The sequence below is a fragment of the Vigna umbellata genome, chromosome 7 (assembly GCF_029865625.1).
Source record: "Vigna umbellata cultivar VRB3 chromosome 7, Vumbellata_1.0, whole genome shotgun sequence".
Taxonomy (NCBI): domain Eukaryota; kingdom Viridiplantae; phylum Streptophyta; class Magnoliopsida; order Fabales; family Fabaceae; genus Vigna; species Vigna umbellata.
Window position 1 is genome coordinate 23,665,938 of NC_142171.1, and position 24,677 is coordinate 23,690,614.

A 24,677-nucleotide genomic window follows, 5' to 3' on the forward strand; every position below is an offset into this window, starting at 1 on the left:
TTTCCGACCAATGATATATTAGTTATGTTTTTGGAAATAGAAATGATGTCGTGAATAAAGATGATAAAGAACAGTGAAAATAGAATAATTCTGGTGCTTTTTAAAAAATTCTTACTAATTCTTACGGTTTTTGAGAAATCCCTACTAATCTTGACAGTTTTTGAGAAACCTAATCCCGGTGGTTTTGAAAAATTCTTGCTAATTTCGGCGGTTTTTGAAAAATCCTACCAATTCCAACGCAACTTTTTTCAGAGGTTTATGTAACTCGAAGAATTGTATTTTCTGGAGGTTAAAACCTCGCACGTTAAAAATAACCCCTACTAAAATTATATACTTTTGTAGTGTATTAATATTAGGATTGGGTTGGGCCAAATGGCCCTATTTATGAAATTTTTTTGTTCAATAATTTATGCAATCCACTTGTTTTATTAAATAAAATAATTTTCCGACATATGTTTCATATAATTCGTTAATAACAAATTTTAATTTAACTATGCTTTTTACTTTACATTTTCGCAAATTTCTTTTTAAAGCGCTGCAGTAATAAACACAGCGAATGTTTTAAACAATGTTTTTTCAAAAATAGTAACAATATTAAAGAAGCAGTTTTTATTTTATAAAGTGTTTTGTGGTATTAATCTTATAATCTGTTTATTTTGATTTTATATTTATTAAAAAGTTAAATATGATTTTAACTCCTAAATTTGAATATAAAATTGATATTTATGTATCAAATTTTGATATAATTTAGTTTTTAAATTTACTTCGTAAATTTCAGACTAATATTTTAGTTATTTATATCATTTGACTAATATATAATACTTTTTAACAGTAAAAATATAATTGATGGTATTTAATTAAAATGATTATATTCATTTGTTTTTTAAGTTTATAAAATGAATTCTAATTATTGTTTAAATTTACAAGTAAAAACATACTTAATTATTAATTAAATTTATGATTATTTGAATTAATTTTTCTTGTGGAAAAATAATAAATAATTATATCAACGCATAATTATTAAAACAAGATAATATTTTGCATATGGCCACGATATATTTATATTGATACTTTGTTTTGAATATATATTATTCAATATATTTTGATTTTTTTTATTTAGTGCCCGGACATTTCTTAAAAAAATACATGCAAATTAAATAATGGATTTTATCCAACTTTAAGATAAAATAAATTTAGACTAACTCATTGTACCAAGAATAATCCCAAAAAATACCTTATAATGTTTAATAATACTTTAAACAACATCATAAACATCTTTTAAAAATATTGAAGAACTTGGAGGCTTCAGAAGTCTATGTTTGTCCTATAAAGTTTACTTTTAGTCTTACATTATATACTATTAAATAATATACTATTTTATATGTCGTTGTATAAAAAACATATTCTAAACTTAAATAAAAGACTTTCTAATATAATTATGCAAGTAAATATACACGTTGCATGTGTGATCACATTAAAAAACTTATAGTTTATTTCTCTTTTTATCCTTTTTTTTTATTGCTTTTGTTATTACCTGAAGGATTCTTATCCTGTGTAACATATATAACTCTGAGCTTGAGTCCACTCAATATCTATTTTCTAACTGAAACTAGTCCATCACTAACTAACAATGCTGATGAACATGAGACATGAGTCCAAAGGAGGGCAATGTGGCAGAGAAGAAACTAGTTTGGATGACAGATTACACATTTTTTTTTGCAGAAGCTTATCTCATGGCATTCATGTTGGTCGAAGATGGAGGTGATCCCAATACTTACAAGGAAGCTTCTCAAATTGTAAAATGGAGAGAAGTTATGAATGTAGAGATTCAAACAATTGAGAGAAATAAAACATGAGAACTCACTCATGCATGAAAAGGAATCAAACCTATTGAAGTCAAATGGATTTTTAAAACAAAATTCAATGAACATGAGGATATTGAGAATCACAGGGCTTTGGTGGCAAAAGGATACTCAAGACAATATGACATGAATATTGAGAAACACAAATCATTAAATGTCATTTTTAATATCAATAAAAATTAACATACATAAATAATAATTTAATTAAATTTTATTCTCAAACATAAAGTTATATTATTAGTTTAATAAAAGAATATTAGTACTATTTTTTTTAAAGTCTTTATTTTCTTAAATATAATTTTATAATTAATTAATTTAATAAAAATATATTAGTACTATTTTTTATTAAAGATACTTAGAAGTTTAAAACGAATGTTTTACATGTTTTTTCCTTATGTATGTGGATGAACTTGGAATAAAATACTATTATCTTAAAGTTTTTTAAAAATCCATTATCAATCATAAATCTATTAAAAACTAACTAATCAAAACACATGTTTCTTAAGTGATTCCCAACTATTAATACAAGAGAAGTTTCTCATTCAAAACTTTAAAAACTAAATTTTTCAATTTTTGTTATTTTTATGTTGCAAAACTTTTTAGTTTTAGAAAACAGCAGCTCATACTTACCATCTAAAAATACCCTATCACCAAATGGATACTTACATCGATATTTATTATTGTAGTGTCTAATATGAACGTGAAAGTCTACGAAAAAAGACCACTACTTTTTATGTCGCTTTAGCACGAGGACAGCAAAACACCCTCATCACCGTTACTCGATGGAGCTAAGGTAGGATCATGTCAACATCATGTACAAATTTACTTACCAGCCAGGATTCATTTTAGATTTTATTTTATGGTGAAAATCTTTTACTTGTTTTCCATCAATTATACGCATTAATTCACTCTTCTTTTCCCAACCACCTTCTCAACTTGATCACCAAGGTCTTAATCATCATTAAAACGAGAAAATGATGTATAACAATACTTCTTGTTGCTTTATCTTAGTTTGAGTGAATTAGCATCGCATAATATCTCTTGAGAAACTCAAGTTGATAAATTTAAACGTTGACTATATATAAAAGAAGAGTTTTAAATTATTACATTATAATTTTAAAGTGAAACTGACGTGAATATTTATATGAATTGAATTAATTCATATCTTATTGTTGTTTTGTCTTCAGACAAGATGATATTCAAGGTTGAACTTGAGTTGTTATTTCCTTTTATTAATGGTCTTGCTTTAAAGTTTAGTCTTGTTTGTTTAGATTAGTTATAAAATGATTGTTTTTGTAAGATTAAGCATTAGCCCGAAGAGAAATACCGCTTCACAATTAGATATTGAAAGCAAAGCGTCCTTATGGTTTTAGTATAAACAATCAGGAGATATTACATAGCACTCTGTAAAAATCAGAAATATTATTTGATTTTTTCAAATAATGCAAGGTTTCAATTCATTGTGGCTTGATGGATGATTATGAAATGAAGTTTACAACTCATGACAACGACGCATAACACATGTTTCGTTAGACTAGTCAGAACAAAATGCGCCGTTTCGCTTGATGAACACAACAGTCGCTTGTTGCTCCTTCATTAATGGTTTCTTTGTGTCTGTTCCACTGCATTGAAATCCAAGTACAATATCTCCTTTAATTTTTCACAGCAAGTTGCTAACGTAAAATACCATGAAGAAGAATCCATGGTTCTGCATCACACTTCTCACCCTATTCTTCTCTTTGTTCACCCACAATTCCCTTGCGGCTCTCACAACCGTATCCGCAAACCAAACTCTCACCGGAGACCAAACCCTCGTCTCTGAAGGTGAAATCTTCGAACTGGGTTTCTTCAAGCCGGGTAATTCTTCTAACTACTACATAGGCATATGGTACAAAAAGGTCACCAAACAAACAATAGTGTGGGTAGCAAATAGAGACAACCCTGTCTCTGATAAGAACACTGCCACGTTAACAATATCAGCTGGCAATCTAGTTCTCTTGGATGGATCTTCTAAACAAGTTTGGTCAACAAACATGAGTTCTTCTTCCAGGTCTGGTTCGGTTTTAATAGCTATTCTCCTTGATTCTGGCAACCTTGTGTTAAGAGATAGGCATAATGGTGCTTCTGCTTCAGAACCTCTGTGGCAGAGTTTTGATCATCCAACCGACACGTGGCTCCCGGGTGGCAAAATCAAACTGGACAATAAAACAAAGCAACCTCAATACCTCACTTCATGGAAGAACAACGAAGATCCTGCGACGGGTCTTTTTTCTCTGGAACTAGACCCCAAAGGAACCACTTCTTATTTGATTCTTTGGAACAAGTCTGAACATTACTGGGATAGTGGTCCTTGGAATGGGCACATTTTTAGTTTAGTTCCCGAGATGAGGGCGAACTTTCTCTACAATTTCACGTTTGTGTCGAACGACAACGAGAGTTATTTCACATACTCCATGTATAACTCTTCAATTATATCTCGGTTTGTGATGGATGTCTCCGGGCAGATCAAGCAACTCTCGTGGTTGGAGACTGCTCAGCAGTGGAACTTGTTTTGGTCACAGCCGAGACAACAGTGTGAGGTATATGCGTTTTGTGGTGCGTTTGCGAGATGCACTGAGAACTCCATGCCGTATTGTAATTGCTTGCCGGGTTTTGAGCCAAAGTCACTGTCTGATTGGAATCTGGAGGATCATTCAGGTGGGTGTGAAAGGAGAACCAAGTTGCAGTGTGAGAATTTGAATCCCTCTAAAGGGGATAAGGATAGGTTTCTTGCGATTCTCAACATGGCGTTACCTAAACATGCACAATCTGTGGGATCAGGGAAGGCAGGGGAATGTGAATCAACTTGCTTAAACAACTGTTCCTGCACGGCTTATGCATATAACAGTAGGGGGTGTTTCATTTGGATTGGAAACCTTTTGAATCTGCAGCAGCTATCTTTAGATGATAGTAGCGGAGAAACTTTGTATCTCAAACTTGCAGCATCTGAGTTTCATGATGATAAAAGCAGCAAGGGAACTGTTATTGGTGTGGCCGTGGGATTGGTTGTTGGCATTGGGGTTCTCTTGGCCATTCTTTTGTTTTTCGTGATCAGGCGAAGGAAGAGAATGGTTGGAATAGGAAAGCCTGTGGAGGGTACGTTGGTGGCATTTGGGTACAGAGATTTGCAAAATGCAACGAGGAATTTCTCTGAGAAATTGGGAGGAGGAGGCTTTGGTTCTGTTTTCAAAGGAACTTTGGGGGATTCAAGTGTCGTGGCAGTGAAAAAGTTGGAGAGTATTAGCCAAGGAGAAAAACAGTTCCGAACGGAAGTTAGCACAATAGGGACAGTGCAACATGTTAATCTTGTTAGGCTGCGTGGATTCTGCTCTGAAGGCGCAAAAAAGCTGCTAGTTTATGATTACATGCCAAATGGCTCCTTGGATTTCCATTTGTTCCACAACAATAGCCGTAAGGTGTTGTTGGATTGGAAAATGAGATACCAAATTGCGTTAGGAACAGCAAGGGGACTAAATTACCTTCACGAGAAATGTAGAGATTGTATTATACATTGTGATGTGAAGCCAGAAAACATTCTCCTAGATGCTGAATTTTGTCCCAAGGTTGCAGACTTTGGCCTGGCTAAGCTTGTTGGAAGGGATTTCAGCAGGGTTCTCACAACCATGAGAGGAACAAGAGGTTATCTTGCTCCAGAGTGGATTTCTGGGGTACCTATCACTGCCAAAGCTGATGTGTACAGCTATGGAATGATGCTTTTTGAGTTTGTATACGGTAGGAGGAACTCTGAGCCATCAGAAGATGGCCAATTTACCTTCTTTCCAACCTTTGCGGCAAATGTTGTTGTCCAAGGTGGCCCTGTTGTTAGCCTTTTGGACCCTGTTTTGGAGGGCAATGCTGAGATTGAGGAGGTGACTCGAACAATAAAAGTTGCTTCGTGGTGTGTCCAAGACAATGAGGCTCACCGGCCAAGCATGGCTCAGGTGGTTCAAATCCTTGAGGGGATCTTAGAGGTGAATATGCCTCCAATTCCAAGATCCCTTCAAGTGTTTGTTGACAACCAGGAGAATTTAGTCTTCTACACCGACTCAAACTCCACACACAGTTCACAGGAGAAGAGCAACGTTTCTACGACCTCCTCCTCTCAAGCCAGAAGTAACATCTCTTTAGCAAGCTCCAAGTCCGCGGGAGGAGAAAATTAGAGTACAAATTGGTTTCTCTTTGTTAATAATGGTGACTAATGCCACTTTTTGGCTTTTACTAATGTAATTGTGATCTATGCTCATGAGATTTGTTTTTCCATGTTGGTTTTATATTCAATCAATACGTCCTTTGACATAGTTGTTACAGTACTCATTGATTTGATCGGAGTTTGGAGGGGTGTTGGTGTGATCTCAGGAAGATGCTATCTTTGTGATCAAACGGTGTGTAGATATCTGTGCATTACTTCAAATTTCTAGTAGGATATATATATATATATATAAGTAAAACAAATGTTAGAAAAAAAAATATACATTTGATCCCGGAGTGATTTGGGTCGAAAGTGCCAAATGCAAAAATAAAGTCTTTAAATAGTCTCTTCCACGAAAGAAACAAGAAACAATCTCATCTTCCACCAAAGAACAGATTTTGTTCTGAACTTCCTTCTCAAACTTAGTTTCCTAAAACGAGGTCAGTCAATTAAGACAAGAAAGTGGCATAGCGAAAACTGAAAAGGAGGAAACCTCATCAATTTCCAGTAGTTGTATCTATTGATTTCGTTGATACATTTGATCATATCTTTTTTCTTTCTTCCAACTAACTCAGTTTTCTCACTCCACCATTGAGCTATCAGTCACTTCATATAACAACTTGTTTTTCTCCATTCTGCACCTATCTAAACTTCTCAAAATTTTCCCAAACTTTTCATGGAATTCATATAAGGATTCGGCGCAAAGAGAGAAAGAAAGGGGAACAGCCGCATAGAGAAAACAAAAACGAAGAAAAGGTTTTTCGTATTGGAGGGCAACAAAGATGAGAGGCAATTTTCCTTACCGTTAACTTTGTTTTTGTTTTAAGCTTTAATGACCACAGTTTTGATAGAAAAAACGACACACACACCTCAGTGCATTGTAATTCTGTGTAAATCACTGTGTATATCCATTAATTGCACAGACCTTTAAATAGTAGTGCATCATAACCGAGTACAAAAAATAAAAATAAAAAACAGAAAAATAATACTGGCAGAGTATAATACAGTGACTGGGTACAAAAACAGACACATAGCGCCGACAGAAAAACAAAAAAAAAAAAAACAGAAATGCTGCAACTGAATAACACGAACTCAGTAACGAAAAAACAGACAAATAAAACTCAAACGAAATTACAAATAAAATCCAAATTTAAGGTTATTCCAAGAAGTTTCATGTCTTATTCTATCTGGCTTCATAATTATTGTATTTAAACAAATGTTATATTAATACTGTTGTCTGTTAAAAGTCATGGCGGCTCAGATCCTTCTACAAACACAATGCAGCTCTACGTCATCTGCCGCTGCCTCATCTTCCAACTCGCTCAGATCCTTCTACAAACACAAGAAACTTTCCACATTCCTGAACCATCACTCTGACATTTTTCTTGATGAATCGAAGATGGAGTTCAACAAACCCATTGATATGTTAAATGGAAAGTTGCAAATTCGTGTTGATATATTGGGTTGTGATTTATCACACACACATTTTTCATTTAATCGCATTTAAATAACCGGGATATAAAATCTCTGCAATAACTGAGAATAGAATCAGAAGCATAACATATAACATGAATAGTACCAAATAATCAAGAAAATCAGGAATGGTTCATGGCAAGAACTTCTCTGCTGTTAAAATGAATACATAATGTAAATAATCAAGAATCAAGAAGTTTAACACTGAAGTTTAAATAAAAATAATCACCTTAGAAGACGGGTTGGAGAATGAATTTACACAAAAGGGAATTTACATTTTCATTATTGATAGCATCAAATTTCGTAAGGGTTTTTAAGTCTTCCTTATTGATTTTATACTGCTTCTAGTTTAGTCGTTGTCTTGTAGCAAAAAGCCTAAACCTTGTGTTTGACACCATTTTATTAATTATTTTCAGGTATTTTAGACCAATTCTTGAGAGCTACCTTAGACATCTTGCCTTCTTCACGTATTTTTGTGTAGGTAACACCTCTGTCATGTATTCTTGTGGAGGACCTTTGTTCTCCATAGAAAAATTTAGTTGAATGTGAGTTTTTCACGTTCTTTACATTTTTAGTATTTGTATGAGTATGATCACGATGCAGATACGTGTTTTTCTGTTCAAATCAACGTGATGGTACTATTTCTTTCTAGATATAGATTTTGATCATTAGCTTGCCCTTTTGGCCTTTCTTTATTTTTTTGATTGGTTATGATATATCTTAGTTACCTGTTGTTAATTAATGATTCTTTTTGTTCAACTGATTTATCATGAAGAATGAAACTTGTTTCAAATATTTGAACTTGACCCATCGAACAAAGAAAGAAAAAGTTCTCCAGTGAATTACCTGTTCTGAATCCAAAACTGTATTAAAAAAATTATTTAGTAATTGATTATTAGGTCTTCAAACACTGTAGTTCAGTATATACTATATAATTTATACCCGTTTCACACTTACATTTTTTTCAAATGGTTTTAAAAACTAAATATTTTATGTAAAAAAAAACAGTTGTATAACCAATTTTTAAAAGATTGAGACCTGTTTTTACGAAACCAAAACTAGTTCTGACAAATCATCTACGGTTTGATTATACTAATCAGCTGTCATGTATACATTTTAAATGCGCTGTGGTGATTAACCTAGCTATCAACGTTCAATCCCTAACTGCAGAGAAATTGTCCCAACAACGCTCTTGTGAAATGAGATTACTTTTATTGAATAATATGAAATCAACATGGAAATACAATTACACTTCTGACAGTAGAAAGATGTCAGATTTTGTATTGGTAACAAATAATGTGTCAGAAGTTACTCTGGCTTGAGCCTGAGTTGGCGAAGGAAATTAAACAAAATTTTCTAGTAGTAGTGAACAGATACCTCAGGAAATGTTGGAATTGGAGGTAAATTCACGTCCAAGATCCCATCAAGGATATGAACAACCTGACCCATGGTTGGCCGGTGAGTCTCATTGTCTTGGATGCACCAGGAAGCAACGGTTGCCATTCGAGTGACCTCCTCGGCATCAGCATTTTGTTCCAAACAAGGATCCAAAAGGCTAAGAACATTGCCACCACGGGCAACTATGTTTGCTACCCTGGTAGGAAAGAACCTAAATTGGCCATCTTCAGAATCATATAGCTCATAAGAGTTCCTCCTACCTGACACAAGCTCAAAAAGTATCATTCCATAGCTGTACACGTCGGCTTTGGCAGTGATAGGCACCCCAGAAATCCATTCTGGAGAAAGATAGCTTTTTGTTCCTCTAATTGTTGCGAGGACCCTGCTGAAATCCCTTCCAACAAGCTTAGCCAGGCCAAAGTCTGCAATCTTGGGACAAAAATCAGCATCTAGGAGAATGTTCTCAGGTTTTACGTCACAGTGTATAATACAGTCTCTGCATTTCTCATGAAGGTATGCCAATCCCCTTGCTATTCCCAAAGCAATTTGGTATCTCGTTTTCCAGTCCAATACCACGAAGTTCTTATTCTGGAACAAATGGAAATCCAAGGAGCCATTTGGCATGTATTCATAAACTAGCAGCCTTTTGGTGCCTTCAGAGCAGAATCCATGGAGCCTGACAAGATTAACATGTTGTATTGTCCCTATTGTCCGAACTTCTGTTTGGAACTGTTTCTCTCTTTGACGAAAACTTTCCAACTTCTTCACTGCTACCACACTGGAGTCATGCAACGTTCCTTTGAAAACAGAACCAAACCCTCCTCCTCCCAATTTCTCAGAGAAATTCCTCGTTGCATCTTGCAAATCTCTATATCCATATGCAACCAACGAACCCTCCGCAGCCTTTCTTAATGCCACCATTCTCTTCCTTCGCCAAAGAATGATGGCCACGAGAATCCCAATGCCAACAACCACTCCCACAACCACACCGATAATCGTCGTCTTGCTGCTTTTATCATCATGAAACTCAGATGCTGCAAGTTTGAGATGCAAAGTTTCTCCGCTACTATCATCAGAAGACAACTGTTGCACATTGAGAAGGTTGCCGACCCAAATTGAACACCCGTTACTGTCATATGCATAAGCTGCGCAGGAGCAGATGCTCAAGCAAATTGATTCACATTCTCCTGCATTCCCTAATCCCACAGATTGTGCATCTTTAGGTAATACGACGTTGGGAATTGCTAGGAACCTGTCCTTATCCCTGTTGGAGGCATTGGAATTCTCGCATTGCAGCTTTTTTTTCCTCTGGCACCCTCCTGAGTAATCCTCCAGGTTCCAATCAGACTGTGACTTTGGCTCAAAACCCTCCAAGCAATTACAAGGCCCCATCATTGACATCTCAGTGCAACTCCCAAACGCACCGCAAACGGCATATACGTCACATTTATCTCTCGGCTGTGTCCAAAACAAGTTCCACTGCTGAGCATTCTCCAACCACGTGAGTTGCATGATCTGTCCCGTGACATCTATCAATAACCGAGATATAATGGAAGAGTTATACAAGGAGTAGGTGAAATAGCTCTCGTTCTCGTTCGACACAAACGAGAAATTGAAGATATAATTCAACCTCATCTCTGGAACCAAACTGAAAATGCGTCCATTCCAAGGGCCACTTGTCCAATACTGTTCAGTCTTGTTCCGAGTAATCAAATAAGCAGTCGAGCCTTCAGGGTCTAGTTCCAGAGAGAAGAGACCCGTAGCAGGATCCTCCGTGTTCTTCCACGAAGTGAGGTATTGTGGTTTCTTTGTTTTATGGTCGAGCTTAATTTTTCCACCCGGAAGGAACGTGTCCGTGGGGTGATCAAAACTCTGCCACAAAGGCTCCGAAGCATTATCATTAGGTCTATCTCTTAACACGAGATTCCCGGAATCTAGTAGAACAGCTTCCACGACAGAACCTGACCTGGGAGAACTCGTGTTTGTTGACCAAACTTGATTAGAAGACCCATCTAAGAGAACCAAATTACCACCTGATATTGTTAATGTGGCAGTGTTCTTATGAGAGACATGGTTGTCTCGATTTGCCACCCAAACTATTGTTTTTGTGGGGACCTTTTTGTACCATATGCCTATATAGTAGTTAGAGGAATTACCTGGCTTGAAGAAACCCAGTTCAAAGACGCCACCTTCGGAGACGAGAGTTTGATCACCAATGAGTTTTTTATCAGCAGAAAGGGTGGTGAGTGCAGCAAGAGAAGGATGAGTGTACAAAGAAAAGAATAGAACCAGAATAGAAAGACAGAACATTGAGTTTCTCATATTGTAAGTCCCACTGAGCAATTGCAGCGAGCAAACAAACAAATCACGATAATAGAAGGAAATTCCAACTACTGTTGGAACGAGTGCGACTAGTAAGAACAAACACAAACACGACTGTTCTGTTCTGACTTTTCAGTAATATGATACTTAGAACTGTCGTCCTTCATAACGCGTTTGTCAGTGGTCAACACTCATCGATTTTTCTAAATAATTTATATATAATATTCTAAAAAAAGTATATCTTCATGAAAAATATAGAACAACTTATATTGTTTTTGGTGTAATTTATATATAATATTTGTAATTGTTTTTGGTGTAATTTTTAATTATATTGTTTTATTTTTTATTTAATTAGAACAACTTATTTTTTTTTAGTAAGACATGATTATATTATTTTATTTTTTAATTAGAGAATTATTATTATTTAATAAAATATACAATCTTACAGTTTTTCGAAGTAATTTTCCAATTTTTCAATTCAAAAATAGTTATACAACTTTTCAACTTTTATCATTATTAAACAATTTAGTTTTATTTTTTAAATCATAATATATAAAAAAATATGACATGTCCATTTACAAATATCTTTTAGCTAATAATATATTACGTAGATAAAATTGTAAATTACACATAATTGGTTATATGAGAAACTTTCATAAATTTTTAAGAAAGTTAAAATTAATTTTTATATAAATAATTTTTAATTTTATATAAATTTAAAAAATAATTTTGAATATTTTAACATAATTAAACTATGTATTTAAATTAATCTAAAGTACAAATTTTACTAATAAAAAGTGGGAGGAATTAATTAGCCTAACAGTCACTAAATGGTTGATCATGAATTTGGGCCTGACCTCGAGTTTTGTTAGAACTAAGCCCAGTCTTTGTTTTTTTATTATATAGATATCAGTTGTTTCTGCTTCCCCGTTTCGAGCTTGTCTTGCTGGTTCAGCATAGCGCTAAAGAGGACCGTCGTATGAACTTGTTAAACCAGGTTAGTGATCGTTCAACATTTTCACGGGTCTGGTCTTCCTCTCTCACTTGTATATGTATCTCGAGCTCTCACTGTGGACTGTATATGTAGTTTTACTCTATTATTTGATGGGGGATTTTAACCAGATGACTATTCCTAGGTTGTGATTAACCTGTTTGATTCCTAGTTCAGTGTTTGTTTCATATTTCTATCAATCATTAAAATGAGCATTGCATTGTTGTTTTTTGAAAATCCTTGCGGTTCTTGATTTGTTGATTCAACATTAGCAGAAGGAACATGATGTTACATTGTGGATTGCAGCATGTACTATTCTCTCTGCAACTTATCCTAATGATGCTAGTGGTGAGTAGGTTTCAACTTTCAAGGTTTCAATGAATCCTAAGCCAAAGTCAGCCTAGGAAATTCCAGTTCGTCTTCTATATGTAATTTGTAACACATTAGACTGAATGTATGGTGGAATTAGAGATGATTGCATTGTGGTTGGACTTTGCATTGGCTTGGCCAGGATTGTTTAATTTTCCTCCCTTTTCTGTTGTCTATAAAATTTTATGCATTTTATATGTTTAGCGGCGTAATTTTTAACCTTGAACAATATTTATATTTAGATCCTTTTAGTCGATAAATAAGTCAGATTTAACGTGATATTTAGGAAACGTGCCCTTGTTTTCTAGGACAACGAGAAATTTTAGTTTTATTAAGGTGGTTGGTTTGGCCCGAATGGTGGGCTTTCGTGGTTGGAGTTATAGGCCTGTCACCTGACTACTCTGTTGTTAATCTTTTCATTGTATATTTGATGTCTAATTCACAAATAAACATCAAGCAGGATGCGATCGTTACTGTTGGCAGCTACCATCACAAAAGTTTCTGCCAAAAGGATGAAAAGAAGATGTAAAAAAAGGAAGTTGTCAAAGAAATGCCATGAAGATTTGTCAAGTATCCCTTCATTGTTGTTGGAAACTATCAGGAGAAGATATAGTGCCAAGTGCAGTAAAAAAATACGCAAAAGAAAAAGAGAACTGGAAAAGGAATGTTATGCAGATTGGTCTAGTCTCCCCCGTGGTATACTTGAGATGATTGCTGAAAAACTGACCTTTATCGATTGCTTATCGATCAGCAAAGTCTGTATGAGTTGGAATGTTATTCTTGGAGAAGAACTTCCTAGTTGGCAAAGGCATGGATTTCCTTGTCTCTTGGTGTCAGGTCAGCAGAACAAAGAGACTAGAACTTGTATCAGTATATTGGAGAATCGGGTTTGGGAGTTGGAGTTAGCAGAGGCACGTGGGAAGTATTGTTGGGGATCATTTCGTGGCTGGTTGATTATGGTAAAAAATCTGGACTATTTCTATCTTGAAGTTAGCTTATTGAATCCATTTTCAGGAAGCCAATTTAGTCTCCCTTCAGTGTGGAACTTTTATCACAAGATAGTGCCCTCTGGACTTCCCATTGAGAATAACTTTGTTTGCATGCTTCTACACAGCCAGTGCCGTGAGTTAGCCTTTTGGGTCACAGGAGCAAATTCATGGCGTAAATACAATAAACTAACAGGTGAGCCATTTGAGGATGCTGTATTTTGTAATGGAAGTTTTTATCTCCTGGCAGATGGATTTAATGTATGGCAAATTGATGTTCAAAGTATCTACACCAACATTAACAAAGGTAATGATGATTTTGGAACACTTTCCGAGATAGAAACACGATTTCATGAAGTAAAAAGGCCTGAGATGTTTGAGTTACAAGAAAGGAGAATATTGCAGAATCGCCAAACCAATCAAATTTTAAGGTATCTTGTGGAGTCCTGTGGGGAGCTTTTGCTTGTTTGTAGATATTTTAGTCCCAACCAACAAGCGGTGCTTGAGACCCAAAAATTTGAGGTATTTGCATTAGACTTTTGTCAGTTATCATGGAAGAAAGTTGAGGATTTGGGGGATCAAATGATATTTTTGGGAAAGTGTTGTTCAACATCTTTCTCTGCAAAGGAACTTGGAGTTGGAATTAGAAACAGCATTTACTTCTGCAATGATCCAACTATTCCTTGGTGGAATGAATGGGATTCTGATCATTTAAAAGGTATATCAAGCCGTTTAGGATTCAGCATGACCAACGTAAACAACTGGGGCAATTTCAGTCTTGGCAACGAGGAAGGTGAGCCCTTTTGCTTCCATGGTGATATAGCCAGTTGGGCATACACGTGGTTCACTGTTCCTTCATGGTGGTGCTATAGAAATATTCCTCCAATACGAAGGAATTAATATCGATCCCGAGTATTGCAACCAACCAAACATGTGTTGTGGACTAATTTCTTGTTTTTGCATGTGTATATAACGATGTTTTAGAATACCCGAGAATTGTTGAAGATCTCATTTTTTTTTTTCTTTTAGTTCGAAACTTGTTAACTTGGCAGATGTTTAGTGAATATGTTTTTTAAGTAATTTTAATCTCTTGATTCAAAATTCATTAACAATAATTAAAGCAATTTTAAGCAATTAAATTGAAGCATTTTTCTAAACAATTAAAGAGCCTTATAATTGGGATATGTTTGGTGCATTCAATCTCTCGCCCATAAAATTATAAAGGAGATATATGGCGGTGGTTATCTTTTGTCACGTCAAATTTAGTTATTTGTTATTGATGGCATGACATGATTATTATGTCTTTATCTTTGTTAGGACGGTAAAACTAATCAATTCGGCGTAAGTCCCATCCGACTTTGGTTTATAAAAAATGGGTTAGATTAGGTTAGTTTACACGTTTAAAAACTGGTTGAATTTTATAATTTGGCTTTTCGAAGTTGCAGGGTTGTCAGGTTGATAAAGCTGAAACAGGTTCATATTGGGTTGAAGAACGAGTTGTTGGACTTATGTTGGTCAGCATGATAGGTTGTTTAGATGGTATTTGAATAATTTATCACTTACTTGCATATAATATTATTGATGTCGGATTGTTAATTTAGTCTGAGTGTTATCGCAAACGAGGTTAAGTTATTATTTTTAAGTTTTTTAATGATGTTAAATTATTGGGTTGTTTTGAGTATTATTGCGAGTGAAAGCGAGCTTCTTATATTTAGTTTTTTTTTATCTCAGGTTGTCAGATTGACTTGTTAAGTTGTTGGATTGACTATTGAGTTGAAAAAGTCATTTTTACCCACTTTTTTTAGCTGGGATGTCAAACTTGTCTCCTAGATTCACTCCTTTTTGTCATCTTTAGTTTTTGTCAAAAGAAACTAATTAGAAACAATAAGACAAAATATTGCATGATGTAAATTTTGGCATACTCTATTAATTAATGTCTTTTAAAATTAATTAGAGGTGTCAAATTGACACTTATAAGCCAACTCACTAGCCAATAAAATGGGCTGGTTTATGCTATTTTGGGCTTAATTTTGTGTACTTTGTTGAACTTTAATCACTTGAGGCATGTTAAAATACTCTATTAATTAATCACTTGAGGCATGTTAACGCAGAAACCCTAGCTCACAAGCAGCATCTATGAGACTAACCTGCAAATTGCACAAGCTAGAAAAGTAGAAACAATGTGTCTCCATGCATCGTGCAAGAAGCCTCTTCATGAGTCCTCCATCTTCGTCTTCTTTGCAAAGAGCAAAAGCCCAGAACAAGAGCTTCTTCTTTATTCATCGCTGATCAAACGCGTTGCACCACCATGGGCTGCCATGAGTCAAGGTGCAGAATCATGAAGGCTCTCTCGCATAAACATTGAACAGGTCACAGTTGCCACGTAGTAAAAAATTAAATAGGTCACAATTGTCACATCATTGCACCGTTATGTTTTTAGCACCGTAAACCAAAAGGATCAACTTGAACAGTTTTTAACAAAACATGGGACAATAGTAAACTTTTTTAAAAGGTTGGACGATTTTGAACACAACGCTCCAAATTAGAACCAAATGATGTACATGTATTAAACCAATTTAGAACTTAACTTTTTCTTGTCTAATATAACTTTTTTACAACATTGATAGATTAAAACAACTAGTTTCTATTAATTGGTGTAAAATTCAACAGTTTTACTGTACATAACACTATAATATCAGTTTAAACACAGATTGTACAATTTGATGAATATCATCGTGAATCATGATCGTCAAGAATTGAAAATTTTGGAATTTATATTTTCATGAAATGACTAAAATAAAATATGTTTGATTGATAAAAATATTTAAGAATATTATATACATTTTTGAAAAATAAAGAGTAATATTTATTTTATTAAATTATTTAATTTTTTATCAAATTAAAATATTTAGTAAGAGTAATATTTTTTGATAATTTTTTTTATTTGGAAAAACATGATTTTCACCTCCAATTTTTTTTAAATTATTCCCATAACACATAATTTATTGCAACTATTATTTTTTGAAATATAAATCAAACGAAGAAACATATTTTCTTATTCTCAAACTCTCAAAAGAACGAACAATTATTTTTTCTATTAGCCACAGCCTCCTAATATACTAAAAAAAAAAATAGAGAAATCACAAAAAAGTTCATTTTTTTTAGTAAATTTAAGCAAATGCCACGGGTTTAAAATGGAGTATTATTTGATCAATTGTTCATACGAATGCAAATTTGTTAAAAATCCATGGTAAGTTAGAAGTCTTATTGGATAAAAATAAAAAAGATGACTAGTACATAGAATAACTTATAAATTTATTATTTTAACGTTTTGGATTGAAATTGGTGTTTTCGTATTAGAGTTGATAATTTATTTTAGTAACAGTTTGAATGAATGCAATGTAAAGTATGTGAAAGATTATAAAATTTAAGGGTTCTTTCTTGTATCGAAAGTCTTCTGCATTACGAAATAGTGTCCCGTTGTAAGGATGTGTCCCAATGTGGAGACTCACATTTGAGGAGAAGATTGTTAAATGTTGGTGAATCAACTTATGTTAATCTTGATATAAGAATTATTATATTTAAATTATGATGCATGATACACATTACTCCAATGCATTTCTCCTTCTAAGTCAGAATAAACATGTTTTCGAACTTTTTCTTTTAAATTCAAAGAATATGTTCCTGCGAGAATCTCGGCAATCACTTGTTCTGATTTTACATATTGATTATTTTGAACTAATAGAAAACTTTTTGGTGGAATAGTCACATTATGTATAATGTCACCATTTTCAATACTAACATACAAGTCTATATAACATAGAAAAGCATTATAAGGTGCTCGCACATTTTCTACAATATTCTTATGAATACTCCACCGGTATAAAAAGTTCTTAATGTTAATTAAGTATTTGATTCTCTAATAAATTGACACATAATAATATCTATAGCTTCTCTTAACAATGACCTTAGGACTTTGACCATGACACGATGATAGATCCAAGATGTATGTTTATAGGTAAAAGGAGTTCAAGATTCACGAGAATATTGTTAAAAATTTAAAGTGAGTTGAAAGCTCCATGTTAGATAAAAAAAACTAAGAAAAATTACTAGTATATAAATATAAAGATCTATAATCTATTACCTTGAAATTTTGGGTATAAAGTGATACACAATTCACGCAAACTCTACTTTTCCTCAAAAAAAAAAAACTCACAAAATAAAATCTAACTTAATTAAGATAGTTTATGATAATGGAGTATCATACAAGTAACGATTCTTTCTAATTTAATCCTTAACTACGTTTGACAATCAATTTTCTCATTAAATAAATTAAAAAACTACAAATTTGATTCATAATATTATACTTTAATAACAACATAATTCCTAATTTACTATTAAAATATCCATACAAATATATTTTAACAAAAAATGGTCTACTGAAATTAAAAATAAGTTGTACACATTCAAGCTTTTGAGTGTGCGATTCACATTTATTTTTTTATAATATGCAATTAAGATATATTAATTTTCATTTGTAAATATCATAATGCATGTCACATAAAAATTGATTAAATATATGGACATGCAATATTAGTAGAGTATCTAACAAATTATTTTCCGTAAAAACTAAGAATATTACGAACGTTCCTTATTCCGACCAGTCCTTCCACTGCGCTCTCTGCGGCTATTCTTGTAGGCTTTGGATTCTACGCTCCCCAACTTGGGAACCTCTTTTGGCCAACAACAACTTGCATTCCAAAGAGAGAAAACAATAACAACAACGATGTCCAAATAATAACGTTAACCTTACCCCAAAAAATCGTGACTACTAAGCTCACGAAAACCCAGTATATTCCTACGCACTGAAACTTCTTTTCATTCTCTACTTGCTCTTTAGTCGACTCAATCTCTGATATATTCTTTGATTCAGATACCGCTGAGTTTGAAGATGAAATCGTCGAAGACCATTCACAGGGCTTGATTTTTTCAATTTTACTGTCCACAAAAACTTGTTTCACATCACCGGTCGATGAACTTTCTGTGTATACCGAAAAACCACGCTTTGATCCAAAACAACTTTGGCTGTCCAGATTTTTCTTGTGAGCTTTTGTATTCTGCAGGAAAAAAATATACAAGATGATAATTACGTCTATAACTGCAAAAAGAAAAACAATACGTAGGTTTTATGTATAGAAAGTTAGAAACTAAAAAGTACACTAACCAACGCGGTTTCAATCAGCACGGCTTTAATCACCTTATAAAACGTTGGTTTTGGAGGATGAGGCACAACCTTCTGTGGCAACTCTTGCTCCGAAAACGTGGATTTGGTGGCTGAACTTCCGGCGTCGTGTTCGTCTGCAACGGGGATGCAGGCGAAACGACGACTAGAGGAGCGATCCACCACAGCCCTAGGTTGAAGCATTGCATCCGTATCATGCCCAGGACGGAAGCAGGTTAAAAATTTCTTCTTTGAAACGTTTCTCATGGTTTTCTCTTCTTCTCTGTAACGCAGAGAAAGGAGATGAATGATGAGTTAATGGGTTCAGGAGAGATGTTGATGAATTATAAGTTAGATTATTGAGTGAAACCGTAGGGAGAGACGAAAAGAAAGAGGAGCACTTTGCGTTTGACGAAAGAGTTTTGGATTTTGTGTTGAATAGAATCTCCAATGCCTGCAATGACATGAATGTCAATTTAGACATTTGGATAAAAAAAGCTTTCAAGTTGGAGAAATGGTAATTTATTTGATACATATTATAAAATAAAGTGATTATAATAAAATAAATTTTTATATTTTTTTAAAGAAAAAAATTAAATAAATGTAAAAAATTTGTGTGTTAAATATATTTTTGTTGAAGTTGACCTAGTGTGCTGAACAAGGATTGGGTGAGTGAGAGAGTGAGGAATGAACAAACAAAAATAGAACAATATTTTTGGGGTATTTAGAAGATGTTATCAAGGATGTGATTATGACTGCCACTTTTGGGAGAAAAATGGAGGGGTTTCAAAGCCAAGATTATTAGCTGGTTCACCTTCAAGCGTTTTGTTTTATCATGTAAAGGCAATACGTTTTTTTTCTTTTTTGATAGTACTTATGACCGTTTATTTTTTTAATTGTTTATGTATAACTGTAGTAACAATAAAAAAAACTTGTAAATATTAAGGAATATTTTCTTGAAACTAAACTGATATATGTAGGAAATTATACATCTGAGTATAATTTGTTCTTTTCCGTTATAGTTACTTCATAGTGTTCCTCATTCTTGTTTATGAACTCATTAATATTTTAGTCCACCAATATTAAGAATAAATGTGACATCCCAAAATATATAACAATGTATATATGTAGAATGCATCAATTATAATAATAGAAAGCAATTAAGAGTACACAAAAGATAGGATTAAGGAGTACAGTTATCCAAGTCTGGCTGGAAAACTTTAAAACTTAAGTACAAGTTCATAATTCTCCAAAATACAAGACTAATGAAATTTTAAAGGGACCTAAAAAGTTTCCCGAAATGACGGATCATGATAAAATGAAGTCTAGAAGTCTTTCAAAATGAAAAGCTATTTAACATAAGAGCTGGTAGAAATCCTAAGCACTAGGTGCTGGGTCTTCCTCAACTTCCAAAGCTTGCTCCAAAGGTACATCATCACCTACTGCTCACATCCAAAGGATTGGATGATCATCGCAAGGGGGAAAGCAAACACATGCAACACATACAAATGCAAGGGTGAGCTAGGTCTCAAACAATCATACAATTCATTTTCAACCAATCTATCATTTACCAGAATATCCATACACATAAGTCATCATAAACATAAGCATTTATTTCATAAAACTCATCAAGACCAGCATCCTATCATGTTAAGACTCTAGACACGTCCGGACATAGAATGTATGTAGAGCTGGGGCGGGTTGTGCACTTGTGATGGCCTCTACTGCTTTGCAAAGCCATTGCCGAGGGGTTCCACCCGACCATACACAAGGCTAATCCGTTACCGCGGAATAGACCTCCAGTGATAGCGTCTACCCTAGGACCTCCCACTACTCCCACCACACGCGTCAATCCTCTCTAAGTGAGAATGAAAGACCGTTGGAGTGTTAGGGATAACCCCCCATATGGAAGCCTCTTACATTCATTCAATACACTAACTGATCTCACCGAGAGATCTAAATTTCCGATTCAATCCAACCATTTTAAATCTCATAATATTCCTTTTGGATCAACAATGTACATCATAAACCACTTATAATCATACACTTTCAACCAATCTGGATCACATGAAGATGCATTCATAAATCGTAACCGAAATATTTAATTAACAAAGCTTACTGGAATGAGAGAAAGCATAAAGGAAAATATCACCACTGGACGAACACTGTTTGGACGAGCGTCCAAAACCTTGAACGGACACTGTTTGGACGAACGTCCTAACCCCTTGGGCGAACCCCATTTGGACGAACACTTCAATATCAAGCCTCATGACCGAACGCTAACACTTGCTACATGAGGGTATAAGACCGAACGCTATTATCACTAACACATGATCCAGACCGAACGCTAACATCACTAGGACGAACGCTAACATCCCTAACACGTTCCAATGGACGAACGCTGTTAAAGCAAGCGTTCCATGGACGAACGCTGTGAGATCAAACACTAGGCCGAACGTCACCAATATGGACGCTCGCTACTACCTATGGACGCTCGCTATTAATTCCAACCCCTGACCGAACGCTAATAAAACCTTCAACTGACCGAACGCTACTAAACCTTCAACTGACCGAACGCTACTAAACCAGCGAATGAACGAACGCTACTAACCAACACCTGAGCGATCGTTACTAAACCATAACTTGAGCGATCGTTACTTAAACCAATGACCGAACGCCATTAATATCATTCCCTAAGACCGAACGCTCCCTAGACAAGGACGAACGTTAAGTCAAGCCCACATTTGACCGAACGTCACTCAGCGCATGGCATGACCGAGCGTTCAACTCCGACATGGACGAACGCTCAATTTGCACATTCTGCAGAATTTAATTCTGCAGAATTCTCAGAACTCTGCAGAATGGTAACAAAACCTCCCTTGACCATTTCTAACCACTTTTCTCAACTTCTTAGACTCTTAATTCTCGTTTTAGACTTAATTAAACTTATCCAAATGATTCTAAACATTTCTACTACCATTTTTAAGTGATTAAAGTTCACTTTCAGCTCCAAAACACTAATTTCAACAACTTAGGGACCCAAATTCGATTCCACTACTTGGAACCTGTTTTCAACTACTGTTATGCTTCTAACAAGTCACAATGGACTTGTCTAGGCTGCCCAAACAGTCCAGGAACACTGCAGCCTTCATTTACTCAAAATCCCTACCTCACTTCCTCTAAAATGACCAAAAAGTGACCCTAAGACACTTGATTTTCCTTCCTATCAACACCACAACAAATTTTACACACCAAAACAGTTCCAACATACATAATTCATCACTCAAAATCATCCCAAACAGTTCATATCCATCAATCACCACATTCACGTAGCACTCACACTTTCGTACATGCATTTCAAGTTAGCAAAAATTAAAAATTATGCTTCCAACAACATACCAATTTGAAAATCACCATGTAATCACGTCATACAATAAAATCAAAAAGAGAACTAGCTCCCCTTACCTGGTGGGTTGCTCAACACAGTTCAGAGATGCTCTAACAGTACCCCCTACACCGTGCGAAACTGTACAGAACCTATAAATCACCAAATAGGTGCTAGACTTTAGCTCTTTGAGTCGGAATAAACCAAGAATGAAAGACAAACTCACACAGGGCACAAGAAATCAGAAAATGGTACAACCTAGGACAAGAACAGTGAAGGGAAAGAGGGAAAATCTACTTACCCGCTGGAACGCAAAACCAATCGGATGGTTTCGTAGCTCTTGACTCCAGGAACAAGAAAACACCACCAAATTAGGATTCAATCGGTGGAAATGGCTGGAAACCTAGAGAGAAGTCAGAGCACTTGAGTTAGGGCAAGGTTTCTGTTCTAGAGAGAGAGGAATCTGTGAAATGAAATCTGACTTGCAAGGAAAGAGCCCCTCCCAAGGTTCAAGTGTCCTTGGGTCAATGGGCCTGGCTTGTCAAATTAGGGCCCAATGACTTTATAAAATCTTCAGACCATTACATTCTCCCCAACAAGAAAATTTTCGGCCTCGAAAATTAGACTTATCAAATAGAAGGAATAATCCATCTTCATCACAGACTCTAGAACCACCACCTATTTTGACAAAATACTACTCCCCTCAACTTCACTAACATGAAAACATTGCCTCTGTACTAAAATGCTCTAATGCTCAATAGTGTAGATTGGTTTAGTCATTACTCTCAAGATAATTATGAACTCCTAAACTTCAGCAATTAAGAAACTTTCTTTCGCACAATCAACCCTATTGTGTCTGCCACGTCGATAACCACTCATCAATCCTTCACTACTTCCAAAAATTCTCTTCTAAACTTCTGCTAGCCTTCACTTCAGATCAACCCTTGACTGATACCCTTTTATCTCCTCTTGTTTCTTTTAAGAATCACCATACTACTGACTTGATCACTACCACTTCTAATTTAACTACCTACTGTTATGCTCCTGATCACATACCACCGCATCCATTCTAAGAGCTTCACCTTGCTTTACTGATCTTCACTACTGAGTAACATAGTTTCCTACTATACTATCTCATTACCAAAGTAAAACTCTTCTTCTTTGCAACATCAAAACCAATTTGAGCAATCCAGCTTCACTTTGATATCTCACTAACCTGAACCATATGCATTTCTTAATCCACTAGCTTGTAATTCATACTTAGATTTGCAACCTCCTTGACTTGAGATCACTAGCTTGATCAACATCAAATCAACTTATGATACATCTCAAACTAGGATTGTCCAATCTGCATTTTCTCAACCATTTTGAGAAATCCACTAGTTATAATATTCAATTATACTAATGAAATCACTTTACAATTTCACTAGAGACCCTAATCATCATATTCTTCAAGCAACTCTTATTCAATACTTGTCAAACCAAGAACCTGAATCTTCTCTACTTGATACCTATTTCTTCCTTACCTACACTCACTTCTGACTCTTGAAGGTTACCAAACACTCCCACTCATTCTCATATAACAACACCAATACTGTTTCAAAGAACTCATCCCTCACAAAGCACCTATCCACAATTATGAAAGCTCTTCATGCATACCTATTATTGACAACAATGCTCTCCATCATCCGCTGCGCTACTCTGATTCCTCACACCCCCTTGTTCACTAGTTGACTCAAAGAACACTTCCTTATGTTAACCGTAACCCAAACATGATCGCCCTTGAAAACCTTCTTCAAAACTTCCATGATATCTTTGCCATTCCCTTTTCTCAACACTACCTTCTACTCCACAGAACAAACATGCCCGAAATCACTCCTGATTGTTATGACTTATACTAGATTGTTCCAACTTGTCCTTTATTTCTCTTCTGAGATTCTTCAACCTCGTAGTTCTCCCTATGATTACACTGAGTCCAAACACTGCTGCTCTAACCAAAACTCCACCTTCCTCTTATACTACTCAACTTCAACAAGAACAATCCATAACCGGTGCTGCCTAAGACCCCACTCCAAAATGAATTCCACTTCTCCAAGATATAAAAATCCCATACTTGTCACAGAACACCAACCGAAACCCTTACACCCAAAAGATTTATCTTCTCTTCTCCACTTATCCTTACTAGAATCATCTGACTTCTACAACCCTTCTTCTTCTCATTTATAAGTTGAACCACGTCTAATACATACCCATTTATTCTCTTTCAAAAAAACAACAACACTTCTTTTGAAGACCATAACCACCCAAAATCGAATTGAAACAATCAAACCTCCCTTATGATCACACCTCAAATGTATGAAAGAACAACGCCATCTCTTTTTCCCTTACAATTTTCAAACATCTTGGATTCCCATAACACTTGCTTCCATCTTTCGGTCAATT

At 35.0% G+C, this 24,677-nt stretch overlaps 1 protein-coding gene, 1 long non-coding RNA gene and 3 pseudogenes across 2 annotated transcripts; 2 read left to right on the forward strand and 3 right to left on the reverse strand.

Annotated features, from left to right (window-relative positions):
* The first annotated feature begins 3,394 nt into the window (after nucleotides 1–3,394).
* On the forward strand, nucleotides 3,395–6,211 carry LOC124831043 (G-type lectin S-receptor-like serine/threonine-protein kinase At2g19130 pseudogene; annotated as a pseudogene).
* Nucleotides 6,212–8,735: 2,524 nt separating this feature from the next.
* LOC148195501 (G-type lectin S-receptor-like serine/threonine-protein kinase At2g19130 pseudogene) lies at nucleotides 8,736–11,372 on the reverse strand (annotated as a pseudogene).
* Nucleotides 11,373–12,217: 845 nt separating this feature from the next.
* On the forward strand, nucleotides 12,218–14,715 carry LOC148195502 (putative F-box protein At5g55150). The gene is made up of 2 exons (XM_088094141.1): nucleotides 12,218–12,280; nucleotides 13,104–14,715. The coding sequence occupies exon 2, from the start codon at nucleotides 13,105–13,107 to the stop codon at nucleotides 14,527–14,529; it is 1,425 nt and encodes a 474-aa protein (XP_087950267.1). The 5' UTR covers nucleotides 12,218–12,280; nucleotide 13,104; the 3' UTR covers nucleotides 14,530–14,715.
* A 3,552-nt stretch (nucleotides 14,716–18,267) lies between these two features.
* On the reverse strand, nucleotides 18,268–19,272 carry LOC148195503 (uncharacterized; annotated as a pseudogene).
* A 708-nt stretch (nucleotides 19,273–19,980) lies between these two features.
* Nucleotides 19,981–22,693, reverse strand: LOC148195504 (uncharacterized). The gene is made up of 3 exons (XR_015780677.1): nucleotides 22,537–22,693; nucleotides 22,316–22,387; nucleotides 19,981–20,292 (listed from the first exon to the last, which is right to left on the reverse strand). It is a non-coding gene; the product is annotated as an uncharacterized LOC148195504 (long non-coding RNA).
* Between the last annotated feature and the right edge of the window lie 1,984 nt (nucleotides 22,694–24,677).

What these genes read in the sequence shown, in the direction of transcription:
- LOC148195502 (XM_088094141.1), top strand. Translation starts at nt 13,105, where the DNA reads ATGCGATCGTTACTGTTGGCAGCTACCATCACAAAAGTTTCTGCCAAA.